The sequence below is a fragment of the Manis pentadactyla genome, chromosome 5, assembly GCF_030020395.1.
Source record: "Manis pentadactyla isolate mManPen7 chromosome 5, mManPen7.hap1, whole genome shotgun sequence".
NCBI classification, from domain to species: Eukaryota; Metazoa; Chordata; class Mammalia; order Pholidota; family Manidae; genus Manis; species Manis pentadactyla.
Window position 1 is genome coordinate 4,547,241 of NC_080023.1, and position 20,549 is coordinate 4,567,789.

Here is a 20,549-nt window from a genome sequence, read left to right on the forward strand (position 1 = left end):
ATGGAGGGAGCCCCCAGCCCAGCTTCAGTGGGCAGGGCCTGCGCATCACGGGGCCCCTGGGCTGGGGTGGGGGCAGCCTCGCAGTCCCCGGCTATGCTTAGAACATGCTCAGTTCTGCGGGCAGCCAGCATAGCATGTCGTGCATGTTTGCTGAGACTTTATGCCAACATGCAGGGGACTGCATATTAGCTGTGGAGGCCACAGGAGAGACACGTGTGTCTGTGGCCATTCACGCCTGGCCTCGCGGGGCAGCAGGCCTACGATGGACTCTCAGCAGCCTCGTGCACAAGTGCTGCCTGCCATCGGTGTTCCCGTGTGGGGCTCGCGTGTGCAGTGCTGAGCTGGGGGCACTTGGCCTGGCTTCCCCAGACGTGCCGTTGCTGCCTCACTCAAGGGGCCGTGGGGTGGCCTCCCAGTCAGCACCTGCCCCATCTGGCTGGGTGGCGTGCCAGCTCCTTGGTGATGGGACTCATTCTCTTTTAGGGCAGCTGGTGGAGTTCTTAAAGAAAGTGGAACCGAGAGGCCCACTCTCATGTGATGCCGTCCTGAAGATATTCTATCAGACATGCCGGGCCGTGCAGCATATGCACAAACAGAGGCCGCCCATCATCCACCGGGACCTCAAGGTACCAGGGCCGGGGCACCTGGCATCAGAGCCCCGGAACCTCCTCCCCTCTGCAGTGTCAGGCTTGGCTGATGCATGTGGGTGTCCCTCCCCTGTCCTGGCCCTGGGAGGCCCTCACACCTGGCTGACCTCCTGCGGTGTGGAGCTTCCCGGGTCCTGCCCCCTTCCTGGGCTCGGGCTCCCACTCCTGCCTACCTGTCCCCACCCACCAGCCCTTTAGTGGCTGCAGATGACTAGGAGGAAAGCCACTGTTCCTGGGTTGCTCTTGCTTCTGTGGGTTGGTGACCTGTCCCTGGGCAGATGCCCTGCCAGGTGCGTCCAGGTTCTGGGCTCCCAGCCGCTGGGATCTCCCTGCCACCTCCCCTGGGGTCTGCAGTGCTGCACTGCAGGAGGACCAGCATTGCCCTACCTGCTGTCGTCCTCCAAACCACCCTTTTCACCTTGTCAGCTTGCTGGGGGGAGTGGCACTTAGTGGCTTTGCCTTTTCCTGGTCCCTAATGCAGTTGAATGTTTTTGTTATGTTTGTGGCCATCAGACCTTGTTCTTCAGACAACTTGGATTTTATTTTGGCTTTTCTGTGTGTTGGATTGTTTCTGATTAATTGGTGCTCCTTGTATATTCTCACGAGAGGCTTTTTAAAGTTGCCAGTGTAGCCAGTATCTGCATATGGCTTAGTTTTCATTCTCTTTCTTGTACCTTTGCAAAACCTGACACTTTGTGGAAATGATCCAGCATCCATGAAGCTTGTGTCCCACCCTGGGCAGTGTCTCCAGGTAGCAGCTCCCTCCCCCCCGTTCTCCTTGCTTGTAGTCGTGGTTTAGCTGAATTTAAAAGATCCCAGATGTCATGCCATTTCACACCCAGATACTTCAGTGCACAACTCTGGGAAAATAAGGGTATTCTTTCCTAATGCAAGTGCCATCATTACTTCAGCAGCATTTAAAACCCCCTGGTTTCCTTCAGCGTGATGTCTCCTGACTCTGCTGGTGTGGGACAGCAGCTTCCCCTGATGGGCAGCTGTGGCTCTTCCTTCCCAGGCTCAGCCTGCTCCCTGGTGGGGGGACACCCTGTCTGTGGGGGGCCACGTCTTCATTTAGATTTGAACCTTGGACCAGCCTGACCTTTTTCTTTTGTTCCCTGATCCAAAAGGCCCACTTTAAGGTGACTGGTTGGCAGGTGCTCCCATTGCAGAAACCACTGCCCTGGACTGTGTGCCTCCAGAGCTGTGAGGGCGCATTGGGAGGACCCCGGGGCAGGAGTGGTCCTGTGCATGAGAAGCCCTTTTCTGTCCCCTCATGGGCCAGCTCAGTTGACTGGTGGGCTGGGTTTTCTCATGGCACCAGGACTCTAGTTCACGTGGCACATGCGTGCTTATGTGTGTGTGGTATTCACTAAAGAACGTGAGAAACTAGAAGGCTGAGAGTATCTGTGAGCTTGGTCTGGCTCTGATGTACCTTGTCTGCTAAGTGCCTGTGAGCAGCTAGGGAACACAGCAGCCAGACCAGCGCTGGGGTTCCCTTCCGTGCTCCCCGGAGCAGGGCAGGCAGGCCACAGGGTTGTGGAGGCCATCGGGACACAGGGTCCCACTTCCTTGTGCTGTGTGCATGGCTCCCTCGACACTGCAGGCTGTGATGTCTGGTTTGAAGGTTTGTCCATCTTGGGTAGCCCATGCATGGTGGAGCACTTGTGGGCTCTGTTCCTTGGACACCTGTGCCCCTTAGGTTGCTGGAGGGTGTCTGCTGTGGGCCCGCAGCAGCACACGGGGTCCCACTGAAGGGCTTTGCTGGTGCTTGGTGCCGCTGGTGTTCACTCGACTGCTTGTGAGGGCTTGGTTGTATGTTCCTCCCATTAGTGGTGTCAGCCTCTTCGTGTTTGCTGGCATTTGCATCTCCCCTGAGGGACGTGCCCAGGAAGGTGTTTGCCTGGTTTCAGTGGAGCTGTCACTTCCATTTTAATTTGCTTGATGCCTGTGCCTGGTGGGTAGTGCCCTTTGGTTGGGCCATTCTTGCTCCAGCAGCACTGCTGCCAGCCACCCAGCACACGCAGACCTTTGTGTCTTGTGAGGCGTCCTAGGCACATTGTCTTCGGAGGCCCATGTCAGCCTTTGCATTTGGGGCTGTGCCTTCTCTTCCATGGGTTGTCTGCTCTCCCGGTGCTATGGCTGGTTGGCGGCCCTTAGCCACCTCCCCAGGTGCCGCTGCCACCTCGCTACTGGTGTGGTGCTCGCTGGCTCGTATCCTGGGCTGCTGGGGGTCCTGGTCCGGGGCCCTCTGCCTCCCTTACCGAGCCTCACGGTGCAGCTTAGGCCGGGCTCTCCAGGGTCAAGTGGCTCTTTTTGGCTCCCTGTGTCTTATGTAAGATTTTGAATCAGTTTGTTAGATTCTACCCAAAAAATTTTGGGGATGTAAATGGAAATGCCTTTCTTTCCCAGAGTGGGGGTTGACAGAAAAAGCAAAGGGCCAGACTAAACATGTCAGCTTTGCAGGCCACAGGGTCTCTGCCAGCACGCCACATAGCAACGAGGCAGCCACAGGCCCTGTGGGGGCATAGGCCAATAAAGCTCCCTGAGGCTGGGGTCTTGGCATGTTAGTCTTCTGCTGATTTTTTCCCAACCCTTTAAATGTGTAAAACCTGTTCTTAGCTCATGGCTGCAGACGTAGGCAGTGGCTGGAATTGCCGTGGGTGATGTGCCTGCCCTGCAGTGTCAGTGGGTTTGTACCTTTCCTGGTAGGGATGTGGCCTCACTCTCTGTTTATTTTACATAAAAATTGGTATCAGTAATTTAATTTTCTGTATATCTTTTGTTAAGAGTCCTGGGTTCATGGTATAGTTGAATTTTTTTCTGATTTTGGTATCATTAATGTACAATTACATGAGCAACATTATGGTTACTAGACTCACCCCATTATCAAGTCCCCACCACATACCCCATTACAGTCACTGTCCATCAGTGTAGTAAGATACTATAGAATCACTATTTGTCTTCTCTGTGTTGTACTGCCTTCCCCATGTCCCCCCCAATACATTATGTGTGCTAATTATAATGCCTCTTTTTCCCCCTTATCCCTCCCTTCCCATCCATCTTCCCCAGTCCCTTTCCCTTTGGTAACTGTTAGTCCATTCTTGTAGTCTGCTGCTGTTTTATTCCTTCAGTTTTTCCTTGTTCTTATACTCCACAGATAAGCAAAATCATTTAATGCTTGTCTTTCTCCGCCTGGCTTATTTCACTGAGCATAATACCCTCCAGCTCCATCCATGTTGTTGAAAATGGTAGGATTTGTTTTCTTGTTATGGCTGAATAATATTCCATTGTGTATATGTACCACATCTTCTTTATCCATTCATCTACTGATGGACACTAGGTTGCTTCCATATCTTGGCTATTGTAAATAGTGCTGCAATAAACATAGGGGTGCATCTGTCTTTTTCAAACTGGGCTCCTGCATTCTTAGGGTAAATTCCTAAGAGTGGAGTTCCTGGGTCACATGGCATTTCTATTTTGAGTTTTTTAAGGATCCTCCATGCTGCTTTCCACAGTGGTTGAACTAATTTACATTCCCACCAGCAGTGTAGGACAGTTCCCCTTTCTCCACATCCTTGCCAACATTTGCTGTTGTTTGTCTTTTGGATGTTGGCCATCCTAATTGGTGTGAGGTGATATCTCATTGTGGTTTTAATTTGCATTTCTCTGATGATTAGCGATGTGGAGTACCTTTTCATGTGCCTGTTGGCCATCTGAATTTCTTCTTTGGAGAAGTGTCTGTTCAGCTCCTCTGCCCATTTTTTAATTGGCTTATTTGCTTTTTCTTTGTTGAGGTGCATGAGCTCTTTATATATATTTGATGTCAACCCTTTTTGAGATATGTCATTTATGAGTACATTCTCCCATACTATAGGATGCCTTTTTGTTCTACTGATGGTGTCCTTTGCTGTACAGAAACTTTTTAGATATAGTCCCACTTGTTCATCTTTGCTTTTGTTTCCCTTGCCCGGGAAGATATGTTTATGAAGCAGTTGTTCATGTTTATGTTCAAGAGATTTTTGCCTATGTTTTTTCCTAAGAGTTTTATGGTTTCATGACTTACATTCAGGTCTTTGATCCATTTTGAGTTTACTTTGGTGTATGGGGTTAAACAATGATCTAGTTTCATTCTCTTACATGTAACTGTCCCGTTTTGCCAACACCAGCTATTGAAGAGGCTGTCATTTCCCCATTGTATATCCATGGCTCCTTTATCATATATTAATTGACCATATATGCTTGGGTTTATATCTGTGCTCTCTAGTCTGTTGCATTGGTCTGTGGGTCTGTTCTTGTGCCAGTACCAAATTGTCTTGATTACTGTGGCTTTGTAGTAGAGCTTGAAGTTGGGGAGCATAATCCCCTCAGCTTTTTTCTTCCTTCTCAGGATTGCTTTGGCTATTCAGGATCTTTTGTGGTTCCATATGAATTTTAGAACTATTTGCTCTAGCTCATTGAAGAATGCTGTAGGTATTTTGATAGGGATTGCATTGAATCTGTAGATTGCTTTAGGCAGGATGGCTATTTTGACAGTGTTAATTCTTCCTACCCAAGAGCATGGGATGAATTTCCATTTATTAGTGTCCTCTTTAATTTCTCTTAAGAGGGTCTTGAAGTTTTCAGGGTATATGTCTTTCACTTCCATCATTTGATTTATTCCTAGGTATTTTATTCTTTTTGATGCAGTTGTAGACAGAATTGTTTTCCTGATTTCTCTTTCTGCTGGTTCATCATTAGTGTGTAGGAATGCAACAGATTTCTGTGTATTCATTTTGTATCCCGCAACTTTGCTAAATTCAGATATTAGTTCTAGTAGTTTTGGAGTGGGTTCTTTAGGGTTTTTTATGTACAATATGATGTCATCTGCAAACAGGGACAGTTTGACTTCTTCCTTGCCAATCTGGATGCCTTCTATTTCTTCATGTTGTCTTATTGCCATGGCTAAGACCTCCAGAACTTTGTTGAAAGAAGTAGGAAGAGTGGGCATTCTTGTCTTGTTTCCAATCTTAAATGAAAAGCTTTCAGCTTCTCGCTGTTAAGCATAATGTTGGCTGTGGGTTTTTCATATATGGCCTTTATTATGTTGAGGTACTTGCCCTCTATACCCATTTTGTTGAGAGTTTTTATCATGAATGGATGTTGAATTTTGATGAATGCTTTTTCAGCATCTATGGAGATGATCATGTGGTTTTTGTCCTTTTTGTTGATATAGTGGATGATGTTGATGGATTTTCGAATGTTGTACCATCCTTGCATGCCTGGGATGAATCCCACTTGATCATGATGGATGATCTTTTTGATGTATTTTTGAATTCGATTTGCTAATATTTTGAGTATTTTTGCATCTGTGTTCATCAGGGATATTGATCTGTAATTTTCTTTTTTTGTGGTGTCTTTGCCTGGTTTTGGTATTAGAGTGATGTTGGCCTTGTAGAATGATTTTGGGAGTATTCCCTCCTCTTCTACTTTTTGGAAAACTTTAAGGAAGATGGGTATTAGGTCTTCAGTAAATGTTTGATAAAATTCAGCAGTGAAACCATCTGGTCCAGGAGTTTTGTCCTTAGGTAATTTTTTGATTACCAGTTCAATTTATTTGCTGGTAATTTGTCTATTCAGATTTTCTGTTTCTTCCTGGGCCAGCCTTGGAAGGTTGTATTTTTCTAGAAAGTTGTCCATTTCTTCTAGGTTATCCCATTTGTTACCATATAATTTTTCATAATATTGTCTTGTAACTTTTGCATTTCTGTGGTGTCCGTAGTGATTTTTCCTTTCTCATTTCTGATTCTGCTTATGTGTGTAGACTCTCCTTTTTTCTTGATAAGTCTGGTTAGGGGTTTATCTATTTTGTTTATTTTCTCAAAGAACCACCAGCTCCTGCTTTCATTGATTCTTTGTATTGTTTTATTCTTCTCGATTTTATTTATTTATGCTCTAATCTTTATTACGTCCCTCCTTCTACTGACTTTGGGCTCCACTTGTTCTTCCTTTTTTAGTTTTGTTAATTGTGAGTTTAGACTGTTCATTTGGGATTGTTCTTCTTTCCTGAGGTAGGCCTGTATTGCAATATACTTTCCTCTGAGCACAGCCTTCACTGCGTCCCACAGATTTTGCGGTGTTGAATTATTGTTGTCATTTATCTCCATATCTTGCTTGATCTGTTTTTATTTGCTCATTGATCCATTGGTTATTTAGGAGCATGTTATTAAGCCTCCATGTGTTTGTGGGCTTTTTTGTTTTCTTTGTGTAATTTATTTCTAGTTTCATACCTTTGTGATCTGAGATGCTTGTTGGTACAATTTCAGTCTTTTTAATTTACTGAGGCTCTTTTTGTGACCTAGTATACGGTCTATTCTTGAAAATATTCTATGTGCACTTGAGAAGAACGTGTATCCTGTTGCTTTTGGATGGAGTGTTCTGTAGATGTCCATTAGGTCCATCTGTTCTAATATGTTGTTCAGTGCCTCTGTCTCTTTGCTTATTTTCTGTCTGGTTGATCTGTCTTTTGGAGTGAGTGGTATGTTGAAGTCTCCCAAAATGAATGCATTGCATTGTATTTCCCCCTTTAATTCTGTTAGTATTTGTTTCACATACATAGGTGATCCTGTGTTGGGTGCATAGATATTTCTAATAGTTATATCCTCTTGTTGGACTGACCCCTTTATCATTATGTAATATCCTTCTTTGTCTCTTGTTACTTTCTTTGTTTTGAAGTCTGTTTTGTCTGATACAAGTACTGCAACTCCTGCTTTTTTCTCCCTATTAGTTGCATGAAATATCTTTTTCCATCACTTCACTTTTAGTCTGTGCATGTCTTTGGGTTTGAGGTGAGTCTCTTGTAAGCAGCGTATAGATGCGTCTTGCTTTTTCATCCATTCAGTGACTCTGTGTCTTTTGATTCTTGCATTCAGACCATTTACATTTAGGAGATTATCGATAGGTATGTACTTATTGCCATTGCAGGCTTTGGATTCTTGGTTACCAAAGGTTCAAGAGTAATTAATTCTCTTACTATCCAACAGTCTAATTTAACTCACCTCGTATGGTATTACAAACACAACATAGAGGTTCTTTTTTTTTTCCTCCTTTTTCTTCCTCCTCCATTCTTTATATGTTAGGTATCATATTCTGTACTCTTTGTCCCTTGATTGACTTTTTGGGTAGTTGATTTGATTTTGCATCTGCTTAGTAATTAATTGTTCTACTTTGCTTTGGTTTTATTTCCCCTGGTGACATCTATTTAGCCTTGGGAATACTTCCATCTATAGTAGTCTGTCCAAAATGCACTGTAGAGGTGCTTTGTGGGAGGTAAATTCTCTCAGCTTTTGCTTTTCTGAAAATTGTTTAATCCCTCCTTCAAATTTAAATGATAACCTTGACAGAGGCACTGAACAACATACTAGAATAGATGGAACTAACACACATCTATAGAACTCTACATCTGAAAGCAACAGGATACACATTCTTCTCAAGTGCACATGGAACACTCTCCAGAATAGACCACATACTAGGCCACAAAAAGAGCCTCAGTAAATTCCAAACGATTGAAATCCTACCAACCAGCTTTTCAGACCACAAAGGTATAAAACTAGAAATAAATTGTACAAAGAAAACAAAAATGCTCACAAACACATGGAGGCTTAACAACATGCTCCTAAATAATCAGTGGATCAACGACCAAATTAAAATGGAGATCGATCCAGCAATATATGGAAACAAATGACAACAACAACACAAAGCCCCAACTTCTGTGGGACGCAGCAAAAGCAGTCTTAAGAGAAAAGTATATAGCAATCCAGGCATATTTAAAGAAGGAAGGACAATCCCAAATGAATAGTCTAATGTCACAATTATCGAAATTGGAAAAAGAAGAATAAATGAGGCCTAAGGTCAGCAGAAGGAGGGACATAATAAAGATCAAAGAAGAAAAAAATAAAATTGACAAGAATAAAACAACAGAAAAAACTCAATGAAACCAAGACCTTGTTCTTCCAGAAAATAAACAAAATAGATAAGCCTCTAGCCAGACTTATTAAGAGAAAAGGAGAGTCAACACACATCAACAGAATCAGAAACGAGAAAGGAAAAATCATGATGGACCCCCCAGAAATACAAAGAATTATTAGAGAATGCTATGAAAACCTATATGCTAACAAGATGGAAAACCTAGGAGAAATGGACAACTTCCTAGAAAAACACAACCTTCCAAGACTGACCCAGAAAGAAAATCTAAACAGACCAATTACCATCAACGAAATTGCAGCGGTAATCAAAAAACTACCCAAGAACAAAACCCCTGGGCCAGATGGATTTACCTTGGAATTTTATCAGACATACAGAGAAGACATAATACCCGTTCTCCTTAAAGTTTTCCAAAAAATAGAAGAGGAGGGAATACTCCCAAACACATTCTATGAAGCCAGCATCACCCTAATACCAAAACCAGGCAAAGACCCCACCAAAAAAGAAAACTACAGACCAATATCCCTGATGAACATAGATGCAAAAATACTCGACAAAATATTAGCAAACCAAATTCAAAAATACATCAAAACGATCATACACCATGACCAAGTGGGATTCATCCCAGGGATGCGAGGATGGTACAACATTTGAAAATCCATCAACATCATCCACCACATCAACAAAAAGAAGGACAAAAACCACATGATCATCTTCATAGATGCTGAAAAAGCATTCGACAGAATTCAACATCCATTCATGATAAAAACTCTCAACAAAATGGGCATAGAGGGCAAGTACCTCAACATAATAAAGGCCATATATGATAAACCCACAGCCAGCATCATACTGAACAGCAAGAGGCTGAAAGTTTTTCCTCTGAGATCGGGAACAAGACAGGGATGCCCACTCTCCCCACTGTTATTCAACATAATACTGGAGGTCCTAGCCACGGCAATCAGACAAAACAAAGAAATACAAAGAATCCAGATTGGTAAAGAAGCGAAACTGTCACTATTTGCAGATGACATGATATTGTACATAAAAAACCCTAAAGACTCCACTCCAAAACTACTAGAATTAATATCGGAATTCAGCAAAGTTGCAGGATACAAAATTAACACACAGAAATCTGTGGCTTTCCTATACACTAACAATTAACTAATAGAAAGAGAAATCAAGAAAGCAATTCATTCACAATAGCATCAAAAAGAATAAAATACCTAGGAATAAACCTAACCAAGGAAGTGAAAGACCTATACCATGAAAACTATGAGACACTCTTAAGAGAAATTAGAGAGGACACTAACAAATGGAAACTCATCCCATGCTCCAGGCTAGGAAGAATTAATATCGTCAAAATGGCCATTCTACCCAAAGCAGTATACAAATTCGATGCAATCCCAATCAAATTACCAACAGCATTCTTCATTGAACTGGAACAAATAGTTCAAAAATTCATATGGAACCACCAAAGACCCCCAGTAGCCAAAGCAATCCTGAGAAGGAAGAATAAAGTGGGGGGGATCTCGCTCCCGAACTTCAAGCTCTACTACAAAGCCACAGTAATCAAGATAGTTTGGTACTGGCACAAGAACAGAGCCACAGACCAGTGGAACAGAATAGAGACTCCAAAGATTAACCCAAACATACATGGCCAATTAATATACGATAAAGGAGCCATGGACATACAATGGGGAAATGGCAGTGTCTTCAACAGATGGTGCTGGCAAAACTGGACAGCTACATGTAAGAGAATGAAACTGGATCACTGTCTAACCCCATACACAAAAGTAAATTCGAAATGGATCAAAGACCTGGATGTAAGTCATGAAACCATAAAACTCTTAGAAAAACACATAGGCAAAAATCTGTTAGACATAAACATGAGTGACTTCTTCATGAACATATCTCCCTGGGCAAGGGAAACAAAAGCAGAAATGAACAAGTGGGACTATATCAAGCTAAAAAGCTTCTGTACAGCAAAGGACACCATCAACAGAACAAAAAGGTATCCTACAATATTGGGGAATATATTCATAAATGACAGATCCAATAAAGGGTTGACATCCAAAGTATATAAAAAGCCCACGCACCTCAAGAAACAAAAAGCAAATAATCCAATTAAAAAATTGGCAGAGGAGCTGAATAGACAGTTCTCTAAAGAAGAAATTCAGATGGCCAACAGACACATGAAAAGATGCTCCACATCGCTAGTAATCAGAGAAATGCAAATTAAAACCACAATTAGATGTCACCTCACACCAGTAAGGATCGCCATCATCAAAAAGACAGACAACAACAAATGTTGGCGAGGTTGTGGAGAAAGGGGAACCCTCCTACACTGCTGGTGGGAATGTAAATTAGTTCAACCACTGTGGAAAGCAGTATGGAGGTTCCTCAAAATGCTCAAAATAGAAATACCATTTAACCCAGGAATTCCACTTGTAGGAATTTACCCTAAGAATGCAGCACTCCAGTTTGAAAAAGACAGATGCACCCCTATGTTTATCACTGCACTATTTACAATAGTGAAGATATGGAAGCAACCTAAATGTCCATCAGTAGATGAATGGATAAAGAAGATGTGGTACATATACACAACGGAATATTACTCAGCCACAAGAGAAAAAACAGATCCTACCATTTGCAACAACATGGATGGAGCTACAGGGTATTATGCTCAGTGAAATAAGCCAGGCAGAGAAAGACAAGTACCAAATGATTTCACTCATATGTGGAGTATAAGAACAAAGGAAAACTCAAGGAACAAAACAGCAGCAGACTCACAGAACCCAAGAATGGACTAACAGTTACCAAAGGGAAAGGGACTGGGGAGGATGGGTGAGAAGGAAGGGATAAGGGTGGGGAAAAAGAAAGGGGACATTACGATTAGCATGTATAGTGTGCGGGGGGCCCAGGCGGGCTCTGCAACACAGAGAAGACAAGTAGTGATTTTATAGCATCTTACTACGTTTATGGACAGTGACTGTGAGGTCTGTGAGAGGGTATCTGGGAGGGTCTTGGTGAAGGGGAGAGCCTAGTAAACATAATGTTCTTCATGTAATTGTACATTAATGATACCAAAATACAAAAAAAGGAAAAAAAATGATAACCTTGCTGGGTCGAGTATGCTTGGTTCGAGGCACTTCTGCATCATTGCATTAAATACATCATGCCACTCCCTTCTGGCCTGTAAGGTTTCTGTTGAGAAGTCTGATGATAGCCTGATGGGTTTTCCTTCATATGTGATCTTTTTTCTCTGTCTAGCTGCTTTTAGTAGTCTTTCTCTATTCTTGATCTTTGCCATTTTAATTTTTATGTCTTGAAGTTGTCTTTCTTGGGTTCCTTGTGTTGGGAGATCTGTGCACCTCCATAGCCTGAGAGACTATCTCCTTCCCCAGATTGGGGACATTTTCAGCAATTACCTCCTCAATGACACTTTCTATCCCTTTTTCACTCTCTTCTTCTTCTGGTACCCCTGTAATGAGAATATTGTTCCGTTTGGATTCTCTCAATATTCTTTCATTCTTAGAGATCCTTTTTTCTCTCTGTGCTTCAGCTTCTTTGTATTCCTTTTCTCTAATTTCTATCCCATTTACTGTCTCTATTACATCTAATCTGCTTTTAAATCCCTCTATTGTATTTTTCATTTCAGATATGGAATTTCTCAATGATTGAATCTCCATCTTAAATTCGCTCTTGAGTTCTTGAATATTTTTCTGTATCTCCATGAGCATGTTTATTATTTTTATTGTTAATTCTCTTTTAGGCAGATTGGTGAGTTCAGTTTTATTTGACCCTTTTTCTGGGGTTTGTGGGATTTTGGTCTGAACCAGTTTCTTTTGACATTTCATATTTCTGTGTGGTGCCCACTAGTGCCCAGAAGCTCCAGTCTCTGGAGCTGCTCAGCCCCTAGAGTGAGGTTGGGGGCCATATGGGAGCAGAGCTGGTGCCTGGGGAGAGGAAAGATCTGTTCCCCGATTCCCATCTGCGGTGCCTGTCTCTGGTGTCAGAGCCAGTGGGCCGAGCACACAGGTGTCAGCCTCTGTGCTTGGCATGTCTAGGTGTTGTAGGCGGGGCCTCCCTCTGCCTGGCCTGACACCCGCGCAGTGACTGCCGGTTTGCGAGCCGGTGCCGGCAGGTAGGAGGAAGGCGCAGCAGGCTGCGTGTCACAGTGCGGGGCCTCGAAGTTCAGCAGGCAGCCAGGGGGATTCGGCGCCTGAAGCTCCCCCAAGTTCCCAACCAGCTGGGCAGAGCCACCCGGACAACCTCGTCCAGCTCTCCCCTCCCCCGCGCAGCAAGCTCCGTGCAAACCCCGCCCCTTGAGCAGCCCTCTCGCTAATGGGAAGCCTCTCAGACCGCCTGCCTCTCCCTTGTCCCAGAGCAGCCGGGTGTCATTCCCCTCCTCCACAAATGACTGGAATCTCAGTCTGTCAAGCACTCTGCCTGTTCCAGCTCCCCAGTCCCACCAACCTCCAGAGCACCACACAGTGTAGGTCTTTGCTCGCCAAGCAGACAGGCCTCCAGGGCTGGGTGTTCAGCAGCCCCAGGCTTCCCCCCCGCCCCCCTCCGTTTCTCTTCCTCCCGCCTGTGAGCTGGGGCGGGGGAGGGCTCGGGTCCCGCTGGGTCAAGGCTTTGGTACGTTACCCTGTTCCGTGAGGCCTGCTCTGTTCCTGAGGCCTGTGTGCAGTCTGGTGCAGCCTTCCCTCCTGTTGCTGTTCCAGGGTTAGTTGTATTAACTATATTTTCGTACTATATGTCATTTTGGGGGGAGTTCTCTGTCTCACCTCTCACCCTGCCATCTTGAATCTCCTGGTATAGTTGATTTTTAAATGGTATGTTAATTTTTTTCATCTTCTGACTTTTCTAAGGCTTTTGCTGTATATCCCACATTATTGATTGGAGACGTTTGATTTATGCTTGATTTTAACTTCCTATGTTTTTCTGAATTACCCATTTTTAAAGGTACACATACTGATTTTGATCAAAAATGTCTTAAGACACTGCATTTTCCCCTTTGTCAGAGGAGGGCCCCTTGCTGACTTTCCTTTGGGTGTGAGATGGCTGGCTGTATGTGCCCAGGACACCCATCCTGATGCAGCCCCATGATGCCCACAGTCTGGCTCTGGCACCCATTCACAAGGACTGTCTTCTGGAATCTTACAGGTGGAGAACTTGTTGCTTAGTAACCAGGGGACCATTAAGCTGTGTGACTTCGGCAGCGCCACAACCATCTCACATTACCCTGACTACAGCTGGAGCGCCCAGCGGCGTGCCCTGGTGGAGGAAGAGGTGAGCTGCACGGCAGGCCTGCTCCTTCGGGGCTCTCCTTGCCCGTGAGCCCCAGCAGGCTGCCCCTTCGGCTCGCGAGGTCCCTCCTTCCCCCGGACAGTGCTTGCTGTTGTCGGGAAGCCCTAGTTGAGGCATTGCCTTGCATCTCCATCACTCGCCTGTCCAAACGTCACCTCTGTATGTCATATGGTTTCTTCCTGTTGCATTTTTTATTGTGGGAAGACACCCAAGCCATTGGGGGTCACCGTCTGAACTCTTCTCAAGTGCACATTGTAGTGTGCAGCCCTCACGCTGTTCCCAGAATGCTGTCATCTTCCCAAATAAATACCCCTTAGCAGTGAATTTGCAAGGGAGCTTTGACCGCCCCCGTGGGACACCCGCGCAGACTGAGTGTGGTCTGTGTGCATGTGGGTAGGAGTTGGCACCACGTGTGGACACCCCACACGTGTGGCAGCATGGCCTGGGGGCAAAGGAGGGCTAGAGGCCATGGGGCGCCATGGCGCCTGCTTTCTGGGACCCTGAGCTGCATGGACAGATGGGCGTTCCTCTTCCGGTGGCTTGGCTTTCCCGGACAGACAGCTTAGAGTCACCTTATCACTAAGTGAGCCACGTGAGGCAGACGGCGGCAGTGAGGGCGGGAGGCAGGTCCTGCCACTGAGACACGCTGAGGAGAAGCCATCCTCTGTGTCCGCCAGTGTCTGTGTGAGGGGCCAGTCCTCCCAGGAGCCCAGACCAGAAGCGTGTGTCAGACAGTCCCAGACCCAGCAGGGTCTCACGGGTCAGAGCCTTCATGAGGAAATCGTTCCCCAGGAAGGGCCCTGTGTGGGTGCTGAGTATGGGGCGTCCTCGCAGTCGATGAGGAGCGAGGGAGGGCCCCCCACCCTAGGCCCTGGGCAGTGGCTCTGGCTGCCGGGCTCAGCACTGTGGGCGTGCAGCCTGCCCGTGCCACCTTGCCTGCACCAGAGCCCCTCACCAGGACTCGTGGAGCACTTGTTTCCCAGAGCATGCTACTCCAGGCTCAACAGCACCGATCGTGCCTCCACCTCTGGGTGGGGGTGGGGGCAGAGACCGCAGCCTGGGCACAGGCACACCTGTCCAGGCAGAGTGTGCGCGTGCACAGCCCGTTTGCGCTGACACACTAATGTGTCACGTGCTGACATGTTTGCTGCGTATCAACGCACCCGTCCTGTCAGAAATCATGCCTTTGTGCCAGCCCCTCCACCCAGGCCCACCCCCAGCATCTCGTCCGCCACCCCTTCTGTGTCTCCTTCCAGTGAGCTCAGCCCCACCTCACACAGGGAGTGTGTCCCCCCTCTCCTAGAAAAGAGTGAATCTCCTGGGGAGAATGCGGGACTCACCGTGGTTCCTCTGCCAGCCCCTGCGCAGCCCAAACCCAGAGTGTGCACAGACGTGGGGCGGTCCTGGCTTCGCCCCTCAAGCCCCTCTGTGCTGCACGGGCACTACACTTTGCTTTCACACCCTGAGGTTTGTCACCCCTGACTGCACCGTGGTCTCTGCTGCTCGTAACCAGGCCTGCTTGGCATCCCGCACAGTCTGCACCCTGCAGACTGGGCAATGGGCAGTGGGAGGTGTGATCTTCTATGTGCAGGGCATATTTTTAGGGTAGTCCTGAGTGCATATTGTGGGGCTGTACCACGTAAAAGAAGGGTATCACCAGGTCTAGTCATCGTGTAGGACAGAGTGGTCTGAGCCTGCAGCCAGACAGTGCCCCTCCGGCCACGCAGCACTCCGCCTTGCCTCTCTCCTGGTGCTGGGGTGCCTCTCACCTGGCCGAGTGCTGCGGTGCAGTTTCAGTGAAGCACCTTCAAGGCCCGCCCAGCTGCAGTCGTGCTTTCACCATGTCCAAGGAGGTGCGGGCCCTTTCTGGACACCAGCCATGCTGTGTGTGCGCCCAGCCTGGGGCTGTCCTTCTCAGGGCACTTGCTCTTGGAGAGCAGATCTTGGGTGAAGTTACCGCATTTGCCTTGAGTATTTTCCCTGCCCTATTGAGGTCATGGCACTGTTTATTACTTGCTCCTGCTGGAGTCTGGGCCTCGGGTCAGTGTGGGTGTTGGCCATGCCCCGACTTGCGGGGGCGCACAGGTGCTCATCTGTCCCAGATTCCGGCCTGTGTACCTGGGTCCTGGGTTTTTTTTTACATAAAAACCAAAACCAAATAGGTAAATTTAGTTCAGCTCTCTCCCATTAGAGAAGGCGCTGTGTCCACAAGAACTGATTGGGAGTTTTTGTTAGAACAGGGTTTCCTCTCATACACGCCAGTGAGCCACCTCATAGAGCTGTGTGTGTGCCACACTGGTCGAGGTTTCCTGTGAGGCAACATGCTTTTCCTGAGCCGACAGCGAGGATGCCCAAGTGAGCGCTGTGGCGGCTGCTCGGGCCTGAGAGGGAGGTGGGGGCAGGAAGCTGGAGAGGCAAGTGGGGGGGGGGCAGCCTGAGATCTTTCTGGAACATGGTGGGATGTGAATGCACATCATTCATAAATACCTGCAGTGTGCTTTGGAAAGATGCAGGGCATCAATGCAAAAAATACAGATTGATAGCACACAACTGTCTTTTTGAAATTAGATCACCAGGAACACAACGCCCATGTACAGGACGCCAGAAATCGTGGACTTGTACTCGAACTTCCCGATCGGCGAGAAGCAGGACATCTGGGTGAGGCTGCCCGTGGTGTGGTGCAGGCCGTGTGCTGCGCTGGGGCAAGGCTATCCTGCTGGCCCTTGGCCTCATTTTTCCTTTTCCTCTTTGTTTTTTCCTTGTTTACTTATGAGTCACTTGTGGCTGCTGTTAATGAGATGACGTGAGCAGAAATTGGGTGGGTGTGAGCACGGAGCTGAGACACGGCCCTGGCTGGGAAAGGTGTGCGGCCTGCAGGCTTGGCGTCCCGAAGCAGGAGCAGGTGCTTTCCTGGTCAGAGCTCTGTCGCAGGGCCTGGGGATTCACAAAGCTGTGGCTTGTGCACCTGGACACTAGACGTCTGTATGGCCTTGGAGCTTGATGCCAGCCTGACCTGGGGGTGGGGGGCTCTCAGAGTGGGGGCTGGGCCCAACCTCCTCCCTCACCTCTGAAGTCCTGTCCCTCTGGAGGAGGCCATCCCTGGTGGGAGTGGGCATTGTGCTGGCTGTGCTCCTCCCGGCATCCACTGACTCCACCCAAGGCACCAGGATGTGAGCTTGGGTGGCCAGCGGTGGGGGGCACAGTGCTGCGTTTGCCTGTTCCGTGTTATCGTTCAGCCTCCCGTCCTCCCTGTGAGCAGGGGAGCGACACTTCAGCCCCTAGACCGCTGACTGCCCCTGTGCCTCAGGACACATAGTCCAGACCTGCCAGCCGGGATCCAGAGCCGACTCCTCTGTGGGTCCATCCTGGCGCGGGCGGAGTAGCTTGGGACGTGCCAGTCGGCAGGATGCACGTGTTAGAGCCTTTCGTAATGGCGAGGGGCCCACGATACCAAAGCCCCACCACGTCTTCCCTTTCCAAGTCCTTGTTGACCCCAAGGGGTGTCCTTGGCACATCCCAGCAGGAGGGCACAGTGTGCCCACCAGCGTGATGGTCTAACCTTGTGCGCTTGGGGTTTGCCCTCATCTGGGCGTGTGGTGGGCCCCACTTGCTGCCAGCGGGATGAAGTGTCTATGCTGCAGGGTCACCGGAGCCTCACACACTCCTGGCTTCGGATGCTGTGGGTAACGGGGCTCCTACGCTCTATGGAAGCCCCGACTGACCCCATAGGTGAGGTTGCCATGTCCACTTATGCTTGGAGATGCTGGGGAAGAACGTGGAGGTGCCACCTTCCTCTGTGGTCACCCTGCCAGCCCCTGACCAACAGAGCCTGGTTGCTTGGATGTAGGAACTGCTCCTGCTGAGATGAGCGTTTGAGTAGAAAACAGGGCAGGGGTTTGTGTTTCCCTCTGACCTGGCACCAAGCAGTGGGAGAGCATGATCCTGCTTGTGGGTGCACACAGACCCAGCTATGCCCCCAGGGACCTGAGGTGGGGATGGCCGACTGCCCTCTGTCCCCCTCACCCTGCACCCTGCTCACCCCGTGTCCCACTCACTTCATGGCCCCTCACCCTGTGCCTCCTCATCCCAGCCCCGCTCAACCACTGCTCACCCCCTACCCTGCTCACCCTGGGCACCGTTCACTTCATGTCCCCCTCAACCCCTGCCTTGCTCACCCTCCACCCTGCTCACCCCCCACCCTGCTCACCCTGTGTCCCCCTCAACCCCTGTCATGCTCACCCTGTACCCCCTGCCCTGCTCAGTCCCCACCCTGCTCACCCCGTGTCCCCCTCATTCCCCGGCCCACTCACCCCCTGCTCACCCCTTGCCCCACTCACCCTGTGTCCCACTCATCCCCCACACCCTGCTCACCCCATGTCCTGCTCAACCCCCTCCCCACTTGTCCTATGCCCCCCTTAGCCCATGCCGCTGGCCTACTCGCTCCTGCCCTGTGCCCCCTGCCCCACTCATCTCTGTTCCCCAGGCCCTGGGCTGCATCCTGTACCTACTGTGCTTCCGGCAGCACCCATTTGAAGATGGGGCACGGCTTCGCATCGTGAACGGGAAGTACTCCATCCCTCCCGATGACACCCGGTACTCCGTGTTCCACAGCCTCATCCGTAAGTCAGCGCGGGGCCCGCAGAGGACGCCACCTGCCCACCACACCTGCCCGCAGCCCCCGTGAGGCTGTTCTGTGGCTCCCACTGGGCAGCCCCCCTTTGTGAGTCCGCAAATGGTCGGGTGCTTGCTTTGTTCCATCTGTTGTTGCTCCTCGTGTCACCATTTCCTCACTTGCTTTTAAGTGAGTAACATAAGTAGAGCGCGGGCCTCAGGTCTAAGCTCTCTGTGGGAGCCGGTGCTGCCTCTGCCGCAGGCGCTGCGCTGAGGGTCAACCCGGAGGAGCGGCTGTCCATCACAGAACTGGTGAACCAGCTCCAGGAGATCGCGGCCGCCCGGAACGTGAACCCCACGGCACCCATCGCTGAGGTAGGGTCTTCCCAGTGCCGCTCGTGATCACATGGGCTTGAGGGTGCTCTGAGACCTGCCCGCCTGAGGGCGGAAGCCTGGTCTTTCAGGGGCCCTCACAGCATGGCGTGGGGAGGGGCCCTCAGGCAGCCTGGGGTCCTGTGCCCTTGAGGGTGCCGCCCTGCAGGAGGGGGTCACAGGAGTCAGGGGAATGAATGGGAGCTGGGCTGCTGACCACGTAGTGCGTCTGCTTTTGATGGCCACTGAGCGTGCAGGACGTTCCTATGCCCGGAGCCAGGGCAGAAGATGAAATGAGGACCTGGTGGCCACCAGCAGCCATGGTTGTGAGGAGGGGAAGGCGCTGAGGGGGTGTGGTGGGGGGTCTGGTTGCAGGGGACGGCAGTGAGGCGGCAGCCCTGAGCAGTTGGCCTGGGGCTGCTTGAGGGGCCCATCACGGAAGACGCAGGTCCCTAGGGTCAGCAGAGGGTCAGTGGTGTGGGGAGGTGTCTGGTGTGCAGGCTGCTGGTGCCCACTGGGCTGGTGGAGATGCTGACAGACGGGCGCAGGCCGCCATTGAGTGGGGCTCCGAGCGCAGTCTGGCCTTAGCACTTGGAGCACCAGGGCTGGTGGGGGCCCACATCAAGCCCCCAGTAGCGTTTGCTCTGAGTCACATGAGAGCAGGTGGCCCCAGGGGAGGATGCAGGAGTGGAATTGGAACCCTGAGAAGAGAACCACGTGAAAGATCGGGCTGTGTCATTAAACAGGGCACATGACAAAGGGGTGGAAAAGAGCCACGTGGCGTCCGCAGGTGCCTCATGCTACAGCCAGGGCTTGAGGGGCTGTGAGGAGCACACGGTCACAGCGGGAGATGGATTCTTCTCAGAAACAGACAGAACAAGTACACAGAACTGAGACTTTGTGAAGAAAGGCAGTGATGTCGTAGACGAGTGTCGCCTTGCACTCAGGGTGTGCCCGCTATTGTTAAGGCCCTGGACACGAATGTCACCCACCTACGAGGTCACACAGAAGACGAGATCTCATCCTGCTCCGTGGAACTGATAACGTGTATGCCTCACTTTCTGAGCTCAACATGATAAAACTAACTCAGTAACCGCTTTTGTAAAAACCCCCAGAACCTTAAAGTGCGCTTCTCAATAACCTATAAAGAGAGTCACGAGCAGCCTATTTAGGGCTGTAGGAGGTTGAGGCCGTTGCCGGGGGGACTGTGAGGGGCCGCCCCGCCCCCTGACGTTTGGCTGGGCCGTGTGCTGCCAGGTGCTACAAGTGTCTTCAGGGCTTTGGACGCAGCCCGAGCTGAGCCTGACTGGGCCTGGGGCGGAGAGACAGAGGCCTTGGGGGCGTGTGTGCCCTGCGCCAGGTCCATCCCGAGCCCACGTGAGGTGGGCTTGTGCGACTGGCCCCCGCCCAGTGGGGCACGCTCACCGCTGCTTCCTGGGGCTGCACTGATGCCTGCCCGAGAGGTCCTGAGTGCCCGCTCAGCAAGTTGCGCGTGGGGATGTGTTTGTGCAGCCGCCCTCTGGTCCCAGGGGACTGCGGGGCATCACGGGAGAGCCCTCCCGTGGGCACGTGACCGTTGTGTGGGAGGGCATCCCTGGGTGGCCGCGTGCCTGGAGCTCACGGTGCTGTGCGCTGTCAGGTTCTTGT

At 49.5% G+C, this 20,549-nt stretch overlaps 1 protein-coding gene across 8 annotated transcripts in view; it reads left to right on the forward strand.

Moving 5' to 3' along the window:
- GAK (cyclin G associated kinase) overlaps nt 1–20,549 on the forward strand; it is a 62,540-nt gene that overhangs the window by 13,149 nt on the left and 28,842 nt on the right. For all 8 annotated transcript variants that reach the window (XM_057502074.1, XM_057502073.1, XM_036921389.2 and 5 more), the window contains 5 exons: nt 484–626; nt 13,776–13,901; nt 16,488–16,577; nt 18,403–18,538; nt 18,793–18,905. In XM_057502074.1, coding sequence (XP_057358057.1) covers nt 484–626; nt 13,776–13,901; nt 16,488–16,577; nt 18,403–18,538; nt 18,793–18,905 — 608 coding nt within the window. The remainder of the gene's footprint in view (nt 1–483; nt 627–13,775; nt 13,902–16,487; nt 16,578–18,402; nt 18,539–18,792; nt 18,906–20,549) is intronic.